The sequence below is a fragment of the Macrobrachium nipponense genome, chromosome 45, assembly GCF_015104395.2.
Source record: "Macrobrachium nipponense isolate FS-2020 chromosome 45, ASM1510439v2, whole genome shotgun sequence".
Taxonomy (NCBI): domain Eukaryota; kingdom Metazoa; phylum Arthropoda; class Malacostraca; order Decapoda; family Palaemonidae; genus Macrobrachium; species Macrobrachium nipponense.
The window spans coordinates 6,667,845-6,684,515 of record NC_061105.1 but is presented as its reverse complement, the minus strand read 5'-3'; the positions used below and the strand labels follow the sequence as shown (position 1 = coordinate 6,684,515).

The window sequence follows — 16,671 nt, the reverse complement described above, 5'->3', positions numbered from 1 at the left end:
GTGTGTGCTTCCGAAACGCGATTCTGATTTTATTTATGTAGATTTTTGGCATTATGCCAAGTGCTGGGGCAACTAAGGCCACCCAGAGCTGAAAACAGGTAATTGACAGTAAAAGGTTACAAAGGTGTAACAGGAGGAAAACCTCAACGCAGTTGCACTAAGAAACAATTGTTAGGAGAGGGTGGACAGTACGACTGAAGAAAGAATATGAACGGAGGTACAGTAAAAGGAATGAAAGTAGTTGCACTTACGGTCCGAAGGGACGCTGCAAGGAACCTTAAGTAATGCCTACACTGTACCGAATGAGGTGCACTGACGGCACTAACCTCCTACGGGGTTCCGAAATGCAAGTATGATGGTTCGTGGTTACTCCTTCAATAAGGTACAAATCCTGATCAATGCTTAGGTTTATTGACAGACTGATTCTGTACGCAGGTCTGTCATTGAGACTTTTCAGGGATAAGCTGCTTTAAAAGCAAGGTTAGATGTGTTCAAATCTGTCATCATTAACTGTCTTGGGGTCACTGTTATGAAAGCAAGGTTAGCTTAGGTTTTGCTGACTGACACTGAATGTGGGCACTCAAGTCTGGTACTGTAACTTTCTTAGTTTACGATGCAATAGAAACCTGGCTCTCTCTGTGTTTGCTGACGACAATCTTGGGACAATGCTAAGAAAATTTGTACACAGATCTGGCATTGCAACTTTCATGGGCCATGTTACCACACAAGAAAGGGAAGGTTACGCTGACATAGCCTCTTCTGTGTCATTACTATTAAGCCAAGGATAGGTTAAGTGACTGACTGAATATGCACGCAGTTCTTGTATTGCAACTGGTGTTAGGTAATTTGACTGACTGACTGATTTTGCCGCAAGGAAGGTTAGTATAAGTCAATTGACTGACTGAATTTGACCTTGTTGAATTAGATTGCTATTTCAGCAAAATTGATGTACAATACGTTGACTGACTGATTTTATACATAGCACTGGCATTGCCACTGCCAAAGTTACCGAAGCACTTATATCAAAATAATAATATATGAACTATAAACAAAACCGCCTGAATTAGTTATAATATACTACTGTTTTTATGTGCCCACGAACAGCCAAGATTCTCACCCAATGCTAAATATATATAAAGAAATTGAATTAAAGGCGAGTTAGGTTTTCATGCAACTTATCATCGATTGTCGCTTGACTGAATAAAGAACGAAAACTAAACACTGGATTATCAGGCCTGACATGTAAAGAATTGAAATATAACAGAAATTAATGGAAAAAAAAATGTCTGTTTAGGGTATGCATGCAGTAGTGATTACAGTCAGTCATAAACTCTATTGGAACTGAGGGGGGGAAAATGAACTATCTTAGAGAAATAAGAGACAAAGGAAAGATATAGTAGTTACATAGAACAACAAAAGGCCCATATGGGTTAATTAAGACAGAAAAATATAAATGGAATCTTGAAGATGATGGGCTGTCCTAACTATGTGTGTGTATAAAAAAAATCAACCCAATAACTTCATCTCTTAATAAACACGGTTAAAAGTTAAGTATATCTTAATTTTACCAGACCACTGAGCTGATTAACAGCTCTCCTAGGGCAGGCCCGAAGGATTAGATATTTTTACGTGGCTAGGAACCAATTGGTCACCCAGCAACGGGACCTACAGCTTATTGTGGGATCCGAACCACATTATATCGAGAAATGAATTTCTATCACCAGAAATATATTTCTCTGATTCCACGTTGGATGAGCCGAGAATCGAACTTCGGACCACCGGATTGGAAGCCGAACGCGAAAACCACTCCAGCAAGAAACGTATGGCGAGAATTAAAAAAAAAAAAAAAAAAATATCGCATGCAGGACCAGGCAACCGAACTGACATGTGACCCTGGTCTTAGTGATTCGCAGGGACCCATTAATTCTCAGGACATAGCTTCATGACCGGCTTGGGTAGAATTAAGTAGTTCTTGTTATTGATCTATTTTGTCAATACATACACACCATGGATTGCTAACATTACCTATAGCAATGGTAATATTACAGTTGGTAATTATAATGATGATAAGAATGCCATCAATAACAAGAGAAGTTACTGAAGTAGTGCAATTATATAACCGTCTTTTGGTAACAGGCAAGGATAGTGGTCAGTTGATGGAATAAAAACGATATTTAACCCTTAAAAAAAGCAACGCGCTTTATGAACCAGGGCATTAAGGCGAAGGCACGAACTCCAGACAGAATCATCTAAACGACATCTACTTAAGTGCCGAGGGAGAAATATGAAAAATTGTGAGGGATTCGGTGGTCTCTACTTCATGACGAGGACAACGTGGTTCCCAAGGACAGGCATCTGGTACTCGCGCTCTTTGGTCACAAGATGTTCTCATACTGAAAGCAATGCAAATGCGAGGAACAAAAGGGGGGGGGGGGGGCGAGTTGGATTGGTTGGAAAGTTAGATATTGATATTTTGTACGGGAGAGGTGGTCATTGTGCCTCCTTTGGAATTAAGCAGTGAATAACGCGCCACGGTGGAGAAAGGGATAGGGGCTGGCAACCGCACCCCTGAATAGTTCCTGGAGTCACCCTTCCACATATACAAAGTTAGTGCAAGAGCGTATGAGTGAGTCTGACGCTCTGCTTCTGATGATGAGCCTTTTGTACACTAGGTATATGAAGAGGCTAACGCTGTGGACGTTTTGCAGTCCAGTTTCTTGAACGATTCAGTGATCACAGAATGAACTGCTCATTGTGTTTAGTGGATAAGTGGAAACGGGTCAAGTTGAAAATTTAATATAAATCCTGCTGATATCATTTCAGCTGCTGATCCAGAGGACTCACAGTCTACAAGATGGAGGAAAATAAAGGATCGACGACCGCAAAGTTTCTAGTGGTAATGTATTGCAATTTCTCTGTCTCTCTGTCACATATGATCCAAATTTCTACAGAATTTCCCATATCATGAAGTCCTCTTTATAGTTCCCGAATTCAAAGGCAAAAAATGAATATCTGGCTTCGTTCTAGAACCTTGAACTTTTGTATCGAATTGAATATAGAATTTAGGCCAAAGGCTGAATTCTATACTCAATTCAGGCGAGGATTAAGGTGTAACCAGTTCTCAAATATCTCAACTCAACACCTACACGGTATACTTTTTTTTTTTCTTTAAATAATATCAAAGATATTTCTTTTCACATTTGTCCCTCTTGACTGTCTCACGACCCAAGCGTTGTGACATTTTGGGAAGCTTTATGTATATACATCCAGTCATCAAATACTATAATACAACAGTCGGAATCGACAGGGAGAAAGAAAATGAAGCAGCGTGTATAGATGGTTTTAGTCGTGAAGAATGGTGAAGAATATTTGTATAGTATACACAAGTTCAGACCGTGCAGGGCTTTCTATGCGCACAAACACACTCATGTGTGTGTGTGTGTGTGTGTGTGATGATTGACTTTTACATCGCTTTTACAGGTATTCTGCCCTCTGCTGGTCGGCATTACCAAGCACCAATCGGGTTTTGTGATCGGATGGTCGGCAGCGCTGCCCAAGATACAAGCGGATAATTCCACTTCCTTGGAAGTCGCAGACAACGATGTCAAGTGGTTAAGTAAGTCAGTGAGTTGGGTAGTTTTAAGAATAAAAGGAATAATCAAAAGTTATCGGAAGAATCAGGGGAAAACAGAAGCAGGAACATTCTAAAACTTGGCGTTGAAGTGATTGCTTAAAAAAACACCAAACACAAACGCCATCCATGGATCTTGTTCATCACATAATTGCATAATTACCGTTCATCAACATTAGGTTTTTGTTAGTTATCATATATATATATATATATATATATATATATATATATATATAGTTAGGAAACAATCGTTTGCCGATTGTTCCCTTGGTGGATTGTTGCCTCGGATCCTGGCAAGGTCGCCAATATTACGATCGCGACTCTCGAGATCAAAAGGTTCTTAAAAATAAGCAATTGGGCCGTAGTGACTGACGACAGGTGTCAAACAAAGGAGGGAGGAGCATAACAAAACCAAAAAAAGTTACCTTAAAATTAGTTTACTATATACAAAATGTACAAGTGAGTCAGGTCCAGTGATAAACAAATTAAACATACACAATGAATTAAATAATAAAGGCAGCAACAGTAATAATCCAATTAGGTGATTCTTGTACAATTCAACAAACAATTTCATAAGCAGCATAACTAATTAACAAAGCAAAAAGCACCATCATATATACAAAAGGACCACGGTATAAATGAAAAAGCAGTGCAGTACATAAATACATATACAAAATCAGGCAGCATAATACACAAACACATTGAAAAAGCAGTGAAATAACGATTACAATAAATGTAAAAACAGCAGCATAATAATGAGAATTAACACTGAAGCGACATAATGATACTCAGAGCAAAACGGGAACACTTCCTCAAACAATGAGGACAACAGTCCAATGCCGGACGATCAAGACAGAGCCGATACGACAACCACCTCGTCCTTGGAGACAATATGAACATCCTCCTCGAATGCTGGACGATCAAGACAGAGTTGATACAACAACCATCTCGTCCTCAAATACAGTATGGAGGTCCTCCTCGACCACTGGACGATCAAGACAAGGTTGAAATAACTACCAACTCGTCCTCAGATAATCTCCGCTGCTCTGCTGCCAAGACTCTGCCTCTCTGCCACTCTGAACCTGACTGGTCGTTCTGCCCTCCAGAACCTGACTGGTCGTTCTTTGCCCTCCAGAACCTGACTGGTCGTTCTGGTCCTCCAAAAACTGAACTGTCGTTCCCCTCCAGAACATGGACTGGCCGTTCTTGCTTCTCCAGAAACCTGACTGGTTCGTTCTGCCCTTCCAGAACCTGACTGGTCGTTCTGCTCTCCAGAAACTGACTGGTCGTTCTGCCCTCCAGAACCTGACTGGTCGTTCTGCTCTCCAGAAACTGACTGGTCGTTCTGCCCTCCAGAACCTGACTGACGAAGTTTTGACGCCATCCAACACGACGTTCAACTCGCCAGCAATTAAAAACAAAAACAAAGGAGGCAACAATCCACCAAGGGAACAATCAGCAAATGATTGTTCCTAACATATATATGTGTATATATATATATATATATAGATATTATATAGTTATATAATATAATGAAAGATAAATGCCACGAAGGAAAATAAACGAAGGAGTCTGCGAGATCTTTCGGCTTAAAAGCCCTTTACTGAAGCAGATACTGACACAAAAATACGAGAAAAGACAATACAAGAAGGTTCGTATAACTGACAGATAGGGATTATAAAATGATTAGTGCCTAGAAATCCGACACCACCTGGAAGATAAGAAAACCTTCCCAAACAAGCATAAACAAAGGGTGCAATTAAAGGTTTAAGACAATCATCTCAGATACAATCTCCAGACAATTAAAGGATTATAGGTGACAGCTATACGGAACCTGGTAAACAAAACCATATTCACAAAACATGACAGACATATATTACAATAAAATTTTTTTAATAACTCTAAGGCAACTGATTTTTTTATTTAAGTCAGTAATTATATATTTGAGGTCATTCTTAAACATGTTACAGATACAAGGGTCTAAATGAAAAAGGCCACGACTAACATTGAAATTACAATGAAAAGTAAGTTGTATTAAAGCAGATTCTAAAAGATTTCGTGATAAGACATCTCTTGACCGTGCAATTACTGAACTGTCAATCCAATTTATTCGGTGGTTGTTTTTCACTTAAATGAATAAATAATGCATTAGATTTTTCCCAGTTTTTACAGAGTATTTATGCTGGCTTAGCCTTACTTCTAAGCCCTTGCTCGACTGTCCGAGATAGAATGAGGGACAATCCATACATGGAATTTTATATATTATGTTGTTGCTTTCTCTGGGGCCATTTTTTATTAACATTCTTTTTAGTGTATTATTATGGACGATAACAAGGTTGACATTAAAGCTTTTAACACACTAAAAAGAATGTTAATAAAAAATGGCCCCAGAGAAAGCAACAACATAATATATAAAATTCCATGTATGGATTGTCCCTCATTCTATCTCGGACAGTCGAGCAAGGGCTTAGAAGTAAGGCTAAGCCAGCATAAATACTCTGTAAAAAACTGGGAAAAATAAATAATGCATTTATTTTATTCATTTAAGTGAAAACAACCACCGAATTAATTGGATTGACAGTTCAGTAATTGCACGGTCAAGAGATGTCTTATCACGAAATCTTTTAGAATATGCTTTAATACAACTTACTTTTCATTGTAATTTCAATGTTAGTCGTGGCCTTTTCCTCATTTAGACCCTTGTATCTGTAACATGTTTAAGAATGACCTCAAATATATAATTACTGACTTAAATAAAAATCAGTTGCCTTAGAGTTATTAAAAATTTTTATTGTAATGTATGTCTGTCATGTTTTGTGAATAATTGGTTTTGTTTACCAGGTTCCGTATAGCTGTCACCTATAATCCTTTAATTGTCTGGAGATTGTTTATCTGAGATTGATATTGTCTTAAACCTTTAATTGCACCCTTTGTTTATGCTTGTTTGGGAAGGTTTCTTATCTTCCAGGTGTGTCGGATTCTAGGCACTAATCCTTTTATAATCCCTATCTGTCAGTTATACGAACCTTCTTGTATTGTCTTTTCTCGTATTTTTGTCAGTATCTGCTTCAGTAAAGGAAGGGCTTTTAAGCCGAAAGATCTCGCAGACTCCTTCGTTTATTTTTCCTTCGTGGCATTTATCTTTATTTATGGATTTATCACGTTCCTAACTTTCGTGATTCTGTTATACATATATATATATATATACATCAGTTCTTACACAACTGATTGTAGTGAACATCATCTTGTATACGCACACACACACACACATATATATATATATATATATATATATATCTGTGTATGTGTGTGTATGCATATGCATAATTTTATGCACTTTGCAACCGCACATATTTGGGCTTACAATTGGTGTCGTTTGCAGGCGTTCACATGAGTTATTTTATTTTCCCAAAGGACTGTGAATTTATTTATTATAGATATTGATAGGAAAAAATATTAAGAAATAGCAGCCAATAATTCATTTTAGCAACACCAACAACAGTAATAATACTAATAAAAATAATTATAATATATTCAGTATGATGGAACTGGAGACAGTCTTCTTCTTCTTCTTCTTCTTCTTCCCAGCTTTATCCCTATTCGGGGTCGCCGTTTTTAATGAGTCTCTTCCATCTACCTCTGTCCTGCGTCATTTCCTCCAGTACTCCCTTTTCCCTCATATCATCTCTAATGCAATCTCTTCACCTAGTTTTAGGTCTTCCTCTCCTACGTGTTCCATCCACCTCCATCCAAGTCCATCACTACTGATGCCAAGTGTTGCTCTTCTCTTCTCATCAGGTGGCCACACCATCTTAACCTTGCCTCTTGCACTTTCTTTGATGCTTCAGTGACCTTTACTGTACCCCTAGTATGTTCATTTCTAACCCTGTCCTTTTTGGTTACTCCACTCATCCATCTAAGCATCCTCATCTCGGTTACGTCCAACTTTCTGTCCCGTTTTCTTTAGTGGTGCTACTTCCAATCCATGTCATTGCTGGTCTGACCACTGCCTTGTGCACTCTGCCCTTTAATCTTATAAGGACTTTCCTATCACATATGACGTCAGACACCTTCCTCCAGTTGTTCCAACCACAATGAATCCGGTTGGTAATCTCCTCTTCCATGTTCCCCTCACTGTCAATCACTGAGCCAATGTACTTAAATTTATGGACCCTTTTGATGTTTTCTCCGCCTAATTTGATTGTTGTTTGCTGGTCGCCATCCAATCCGGTTGTCATATATTCTGTATTTTTCCTGCTTATCCTTAAACCTCTACTCTCCAAGGCATATCTCCATCTTTCAAGCTTCCCCTCCAGTTCTTCCCTGTTCTCGGCTGCCAAGACTATGTCGTCTGCATAGAGCAGACACCATGGTGGTTCCTCCCTGACAGTACTGAACATTTATCATCCTATACGGAATGAATGAAAAAGCGGATCTTAAAGTTTCCTGAAACTAAGTCACAAGTGATAGCAGTGTCAGATAAAACTAGGAAGGGAATTCATACTGAACATTTTTAAAAACAAAAAAGCATCGCGTAGATGGTGACTCAAGATACGCTCACAACAGCCTCTCATTCATATGTGACGCCACCAAGAGAGAAAATAGTCAAGTGTTATTCAGTGCACTGTTACATTGAGAATTCAGCCAATTAGACTCCTAGCGCCTAGTGGCTTGGTCGGTATGGTCTTGGCCTGCAACCTCGGTGGCCGCAAGTTTGATTCTCAGGCATTCCACTAAGGAATTAGAGAAGTTCACTCTCGACGTGGTTCGTAAGTGACGTTGATTAAGCCGTTGGTCCCGTTACTGAATAACCACTGGTTCCATGCAACGTAAAAACTCCATACAAACAAACAAACAATTAGACTTCTATGCCTATCAGCCATTCGAAAGCAAAAATTCACTGTGGTATGTAACCATGTACGCGTTTCCACCAACAGCATCAAAGCTTAAAAACCCACGCACTGTATGCTATTAAAACTGATGACGAACACCCAACAAAACACTACAATGTTAAGTATATCATAGTTTCACGAGACCACTGAACTAACTAACATTCTCTCCTAGGGCTGGCCTGAAGGATTGGATATTTTGCGTTGACTAGGAACCAACTGGCTACCTAGCGACGGGACCTATACAGCTTATTGTGGGGTCCAAACCATTGTTAATGAATTTCTAATCGCCAAAAACAAATTCCTCCGATTCCACATTGGCAGAGCGGGGAATTGATCTCGGGACTACTAAATAAGTAGGCGAGGAATTAGGAAACATAATGAATAATACATACTCTAATAGAGTTAAATAGCTGATGTTCTTCATTCAAATAAATGCAGTTCGTAAGAGAAAACCACTAAATGGTAAATAAGACAATGTAATGCATGCACTCTGCTTGGATAAATGAACCCCCAGCATGGAATATTTCACAAGGTTGCCTAGGCCCTAGAATATGACAAATATAGTCTAGACTAGCCATTATAAAACCAATTAATATTTATAACAATATTTTCCTTTTGCAGTATCCCTAACTGGAATAGCTGGCATGGTTGGAACATTAGCCACGGGTCCGATAATAGAGACCTTTGGCCCTAGGCGCATCTTAACCTGGATCCAGATCCCAGCCATCCTCTTCTGGCTGACATCCGCCTTCACCCCGTACCTCTCTCTACTGTACTTTGGCCGCATTGGCCTCTGCAGCATACTGATCATCTCTGGTCCCCTGAATCCACTGCTTGTCGCCGAACTTAGCGATCCGAAAATTCGAGGCGCCATGTTGGCCGCTGAGGAGATCGCAGTGGCTACTGGGATGCTCATCATGTACGCGATGGTGCAGAAACTCTACTGGGTGACAGCAACCGCACTGGCTGCTTTGCCAGCATCCGTCCAGTTTTTACTCAGCTTCTGCCTTCCCGAAGTGAGGAGATACTAAGGTCTATTTTCAAAAACTTTAAATGGACTTGCTTTATGCTTATAATTCTAGTATCATGTTACAGCTCTTACAGAAATCAAATTTGTCAGGTTTAACAACAATCAGTGCTCAGTCGATTATAGTATAGTTCAATGCTGATAGACTTTGAACACTATGTTTTTCCTCTTAAGAGTTTTCCATGAATATAGCAGTGAAAGATTTAGCACACAAACTACAAGAGTATGATGTACGTTTTAGTTATCCCTTTTTTTTACAAGAATAAGCATGAACCAATTAGTACTTTGCACCACCTGGCTTGTTGAACGTTGCATGGATATTTGGTAATATGTTTAGCAAAATGTACAAAAACAAATATAACAATAGGTCTCGGTAGTAGGAATGATAACTTCATCTCATAGATATCGTAGACTGAACGCTTAGAAATGGCCACTGATGTAAATTTATATTTGTATGTGTTTTCTTCTTTTTCTTTTGTGCAGTCTCCGTTTTGGGACGCACGGAATGGGCATCACAAGAAAGCTGAGGCTGCACTGATGAAGCTGAGATTCTCCAAGGCAGAGGCGAAGGAAGAGTTTGAGACCCTGCTCTCCTCTGTACAGGCTAAAAGCCAGTCGACAGTGCTTGAGCAAGTGAGGATGTATGAGTTCAGGGAATAGAAGACTTCTGTTCTACAAAAACGAGTTTTAAGCATGATTTTCTACTCCTGGGTTTCTGTGTAGATAAACGGACCTTTCATAAATTAATCTCTTGTATTTTAAGTCTGAAAAGATGGCATATGAAGTCGAATGCTATAGTGGAACTTCTGGTCACATGCCTTTCAAACTTTGTTGAGCAATGAGTTGTCAGAATGCTTTCTTTGGCGATTGACTTAGTCTGGGGACACCTCTCTCACAAAGAAGTATTTCCATGCTTTGCTACTACATGTTCAACTACTGTATATCCTAGAATAACTGAAGTATAACTTGAATTCAGTCAGTAACTAAAGTTAATAGCAACATCCTGACTACTATACCTTGCATTCAGTCAGTAACTAAAGTTAATAGCAACATCCTGACTACTATACCTTTTAGCATTCAAACACTGAAGATGGCATACAAAGTACAACAACTATGAAAGTCTTCTCACATCTTTTTCACTAAAGTCTTGAGGAATGCCTTCAGAGTAAAAATGTCTTCATAAATTTCACTGTCTTATTTGGTTCTTCTCGTTTCATTTCAGATCAGAGAACTTAAACACTGCCGAAATTACCGGCCAGTGTTTCTGCTTTTGGCAATTTACACTTTGCGAGAGCTAGGCGGAGAGTTCATCTTCTTCAACTACACTGTATACATGTTTGAAAAAGCCAAAGTACAAATCGACCCCTTCATGTGCACCATCTTGGTAGGAGTCACGCGGACTATCGCCTCAATAACCCTGGCATTTCTTCTGGACCGGATAGGACGACGTCCTCTTCTAATAGGAACGACTTTAGTCTGCGCCCTGGCATCTTTGATCTGTGGCGTCTTTCTCCTCCTCGACCTTCCCAAAGCTTCGTGGGTTCCACTCGCAGCTATCTTGATGTACGTCGCCTCCTACGGCTTTGGCTTGGGACCAATCCCGTGGGGGCTCACTGGTGAAATGATCCCAACTCCAGTTAGGGCCATAGGAGGATCTATATGTTTATTCGGGTACTCCGTGTCAGTTTTTGCCATGAGCTACTTGTTTCCTGCAATGACTGAACACCTGGGAATGGGCCTCACCTGTCTCTCCTTCACTGCATCCCTCTTTGCTCTGTCCATCATCCTTTTCCGATGGTTCCCAGAGACAAAGGGCACAACGCTGAATACTCTGGAAGGTGCCTTCAGGAGGAAAGGCAAGACGAAACAGCAAGTGTTCACCGTTTCAGGAAATTTAGAGAACAGTCAAGACATCACAGGTTGTGAAGTCACTAAATTCTAGTCAGAATTTAAAATGAAATGTCTGTTAGACAGGAAAGCAGGGAAATATCTATACTGAACGTGCAAGTTTGAATAAGAGCATGTCTTCGAAGAAATATATATATATATATATATATATATATATATAATATATATATATATATATATAATATATATATATATAAAAGTCATATCACATTTCCGTGATTCATATACATATATCGAGCTACAATGTCCTATATTATCTAATTCGCTCTACCTCGGAATTAATATATTTTCATATATGCTTAACCGAAGGGGAAGTATTTTTCTCGATAATAGACTTGCCTGGACCAGGGCGCAAACCCATGATCCTTTCAAATCCAGGAACGTGGTGTAGTAGGTAAAGCTTCACTGACGTTCCTGGATTTGAAAGGATCCATGGGTTCGCGCCCTGGTCCAGGCAAGTCTATTATCGAGACAAAAATTCCCCTTTGGTTAAGCATATATGAAAATATATTACTTCCGAGGTAGAGCGAATTAGATATTAAAGGACATTGTAGCTCGATATATATATATATATATATATATATATATATATATATATACATATATATAGATATATATCACATTATATATATAGCTGATTCGATACAGTTTTGAATATGCCTTCTCCGTGATATTCTAAGTCCCTTGAAACCGTTATAAGTGATACTGTGTGTATGTGTAACAAAACAAGTCAGCCGCCAAAGACGTTACAAGTTAGCGTGGCTTGGGCAGTTCAAAAGAGTGCCACGTATCTCTATATCCCTTCGTGGACTGGACCTTGTTGTCTAAGCATATATGAAAATATATTACTTTCGAGGTAGAGCGAATTAGATATTAAAGGACATTGTAGCTCGATCTAGAATATTAAATATATATATATATATGATAATATATTAATATATATATACATATATATATATATATGAGCTGATTCGATACAGTTTTGAATATGCCTTCTCCGTGATATTCTGAAGTCCCGTGAAACCGTTATAAGTGATACTGTGTGTATGTGTAACAAAACAAGTCAGCCGCCAAAGACGTTACAAGTTAGCGTGGCTTGGGCAGTTCAAAAGAGTGCCACGTATCTCTAAATCCCTTCGTGATTGGCCCTTGTGTCTAAGGAGCCAGAATAACCAATCAGCTTCTTGCATAACGATGACATCTAAAAGGGGGCATTTGAAACAGGCCGCTCTACCGGTCAAATCAGTTCGTCAGCGGGTCGCATACAGTACAGACTGACTGGGTCGAGACACGAGTGCCCAGTGCCCCGCGCATTTCCGTCGGCTGCCACACAAAGACGTGCGTCACCATGAGTGTCAATAAGTCTAACCTGCCGTCCGTTTGTGCACTAGCATAGTTAACGTAAATATTACAGTTAAAGGCCACCTGTGTAGCTAAGTGGAATACACCAGTGTTAAACGTTTCATCGATTATTATTTTTGCATGACCTACATTGCATGCATGTAAATTTATCTCTCTCCTGTTTTTTTCCTTCATATCCCGAACCCACAAATGACCGAGATCAGGTCATATAATTTTGGTGTCAGTCGTGGGGTTTTGTAAGGTCCTGTAAGGTCCTGTGGGGTCTTGCGGATCCTTTGAGGTCTTATACCTACGGTCTTATGAGGTCTTGTGAGGTGTCAAACAAACGCTATTGCTAAATCATTTTAGCCGACAAACAGTGATATGAAGTGAAATGAACATGGAAACGAGAGAAAATTCGATGGATGGTGATGACGGGGGAAATGGTGAAACGAACGAACTGGATAAACACAATTATGGGTAAAGCAATCTGCAGATAAGTGGCGAACCGTGCTACGAACGGGAATAATAAATCGAGTGGCCCTACGATTTCGAAATGCACATTGCTAACCAGAAAGACAGTGTACAATCACACCTTACGATTTCGAAAAGCACAGTTCTAACCAGAAAGACAGTGTACAATCACACCATATGATTTCCAAATGCACAGTGCTAACCAGAAAGACAGTGTACAATCACACCATATGTATGATTTCGAAACACCATATGTATGATTTCGAAATGCACAGTGCTAACCAGAAAGACAGTGTACAATCACACACCCTACGATTTCGAAAAACGCAGTGCTAACCAGACAGACAGAGTGCGATCGCAGAAATCGTTAATAAAATACCACTGTTAGACAGTTTCGCTGCCGAATTCGAGAACGAGCGGGCGAGAGAATAATTCCAATCGGCGGAAGTATTCACAAAATATTGGAAAAATCCGTACGAGACATACGAACAGACAAAGAGTAGTGTGGGAGAATTCAAAATCGACGGTTGCAGCGCCAAATTCAAACGACGGTGGTGGCACCCGAACACCCTTCGTGACCCCCCGAGTAACCGACTCGTGTAGCAGACCAAGTAGAGGAGTAACGAACGTGTTTTGAACGGAGGGATGGCGAGCAGTCCAACCTCACGAGGAAGGACGGAAGTTGGCAGTAGCAGGAGATGGCATGGAGGTAATGCCGGGAAGGTAGTACCCCTGGTTACCCCCAGTGCTGTGTCGGGTCTGTTCTGCAGTGCCCGGGAACAAGGGACGCCTTGTTGTCTTGTTGTGAGAGAAGGGATGCAAGTCCCCATCTCTGAGAAGTAGAGGACAATCTGTCCACCCACGAGTCAAGAATGCTGAGACAGAGAGAGGTCGAACAGAGCCTCTCCCCCGTGACTCCGTGGGAAGGGGGAAGTCCACTCCTACTTCTGATCGCGACCTATTGAAGAGTAGAGGGATGGTATTAACAAGGAGAATAGTGCAGAAGTTCCCTTACCAACCTCGACATGTGAAGGAAGTCACGATACCTGCCTAAGGTATGAATAGGAACAAGCGATGTTAGAATAAGGAATAGCTGATAGACGTCAGATGACAGCCAGCAACCAGTGAGAGAATCCAGGCTCGATGTGAAGAAGGAACAAGCAAAGTAATAGCATCAGTAGCGATCGCCAGCACCGCTGCTGGCACTAATAGTTCAAGCTGCTGACCTGTGAGCGAATTGCATAGAAAACGGGAACATCTCAACCGTATGGCAGAGAGGGACAGTTCAGGATAGTGTCTTGGGACACTATGGGGATGTGATGAGAGGATACCCTTCACACCCCTGGAGGTGGGAGACCCCGCCCCGCCTAGAAGCCGTCGTGATTGCTAAAAGTTGTCACTGATAGTAATATTTGTATTAGATCGACTGCACAATGAACGAGTTGTGTAGCCTTTAGTAGTGTCATCAATGGCATGTTGTGTTAGGGAAATGCAGATAGGGAATTTGTAGAAAGTAACATTAGAAAAAAAAGTGTATAAAAAAATAAGAGAAAAAAAAAGGATGGTTCTCTTAGGCCATGTTTTGATTTTAGTTAAAGTATCACGAGCGACAATACATTCCATTTGTCCCCATTGAAGAACTGTGATTAAGATTTAAAGACAGAATTATTAACGTAAGTTCATTAAAGTGTTCGTCTGAGTAAAGTAACAAGACTGATATATTTGTTGAAGAAATTATTAACGAAAGTTCATTAAAGAGTTTGTTTGAGTAAAGTAACGAGACTGATATTTTTGTTGAAATAGTAGTTAGATTTTCGCTGGGAAAGAGAAGTAATTTTAAAATTTGATAATGAAGTGAGAGCAAATTGTATTTTATCCCTGATACAGAAATGTCCTTAAGAATGTTAATATCTCGACGAGATCGTAGGATCGAACAACTGTTAGAGTTTGCATTGTGGGGATTGATCATACATAAAAAAAAAAGAGTAATATGAGTAGCAGACGCTCTTCCCAAGAGTACTGTAAGACATGAGCCACACAGAGAGAGAGGAACTGCGAGGCATACAGTTAAATGTTTCAGTTACACCTGTGGGTGAGTTGCACAGAAAACAGAGGCAAGCGAGTCAGCTGTTGTATGAAGTTGCTGAGCGAGTGCCATGGAAGTGTACATGTGATGAGTGAGTGCCGTGGGAGTATACATGTGTTGACTGTGTGAGGGAGTTGACTGACAAGTCACAGTTTTCTGATAAATTTTTCATAAAAGAAAGAAAAAAAAGAGTAGCTTGTTGTGCCACTGTTCCTCCCTCTCCGATAAAGCACATCATCCACATAATTTGTAAGTATGTGTAGTTGCCTTGCGTAGTATACCAGCGCGAGTCATGAATAAATGTGTCCGTCACAAAGTGAACAGAGAATATCATAAAAACATGCTTATGCACTTTTGTTTCATGTCAGTTATTGCTGAGAAATTGATGTCTAATAAAAATAAAAATTCCTTTTGTTACAGTTCCAAGCATATGATGAGTGAGTCTATGTGTTTATAACTTGATTATTTTTTATTGCACTTTTATTTTTTTATTGCATTTCAAGTCGTATTAAAATCTTATTGCAATGTATCTTTTTTTTTGTTGATTTCTATTGATGCCAGTTATACTATGTCCAAAATTTCATATCGTTGCCAATGCTGTTTATGTTTTGTCAGAAATTTGTGATTTTCCATCGGTGATGTGGGAATATGAGATTATTTTGAAGAAAACAAAAAAAGTTATTTGTGTGTGTAATCTTTGAATTTTTATTTTTTATTTTCTTGTTTTTATTGTGTTGCAGAAGGAACTCAGTAGCGTTTCTTATGCTTTTACCAAATTTCTTATGAGTAACGTTTCATTTTTGACTCATGTTATGTGAATTTTTATTTGTGAATTTAACTTTTTTTGAGCTGGAGCTGTGACTATCCATTTTCTTATTGATATTATTGAATGTGAACCTAAATTTGTTTTTCTGTATGACACATTGTGAGGCGTGAGATTCATTTGTTGTAACTTGTGTTTGTAACACGCCAAATGGCCCTACCCTAATAGTTTTAAATTTTGCACAAACTGGAAGGTATGGCACTCAAAGGCGGTGTGGCACCCAAAGAAGAACAAAAATGCGCAAATCATAAGATCAGTGTATGTCTTGCGGGACGCAAGAACTGGGGAGGGAGTGATGAGCTGATTCGATACAGTTTTGAATATGCCTTCTCCGTGATATTCTGAAGTCCCGTGAAACCGTTATAAGTGATACTGTGTGTATGTGTAACAAAACAAGTCAGCCGCCAAAGACGTTACAAGTTAGCGTGGCTTGGGCAGTTCAAAAGAGTGCCACGTATCTCTATATCCCTTCGTGATTGGCCCTTGTGT

General features: G+C 39.7%; 1 protein-coding gene across 2 annotated transcripts in view; it reads left to right on the top strand.

Moving 5' to 3' along the window:
- The window catches only part of LOC135214328 (facilitated trehalose transporter Tret1-like), a 12,058-nt gene extending 463 nt beyond the window's left edge, over positions 1-11,595 (top strand). The window contains exons 1-6 of one of the 2 annotated variants that reach the window (XM_064248528.1): positions 2,472-2,606; positions 2,824-2,896; positions 3,481-3,616; positions 9,145-9,539; positions 10,034-10,183; positions 10,773-11,595. In XM_064248528.1, the coding sequence (XP_064104598.1) occupies positions 2,855-2,896; positions 3,481-3,616; positions 9,145-9,539; positions 10,034-10,183; positions 10,773-11,492 (1,443 nt within the window). In that variant the 5' untranslated portion in view covers positions 2,472-2,606; positions 2,824-2,854 and the 3' untranslated portion in view covers positions 11,493-11,595. Of the gene's footprint in view, positions 1-2,471; positions 2,607-2,823; positions 2,897-3,480; positions 3,617-9,144; positions 9,540-10,033; positions 10,184-10,772 lie in introns of those variants that run through there. The other variant, XM_064248527.1, reaches the window with a different exon arrangement.
- Positions 11,596-16,671: the final 5,076 nt, after the last annotated feature.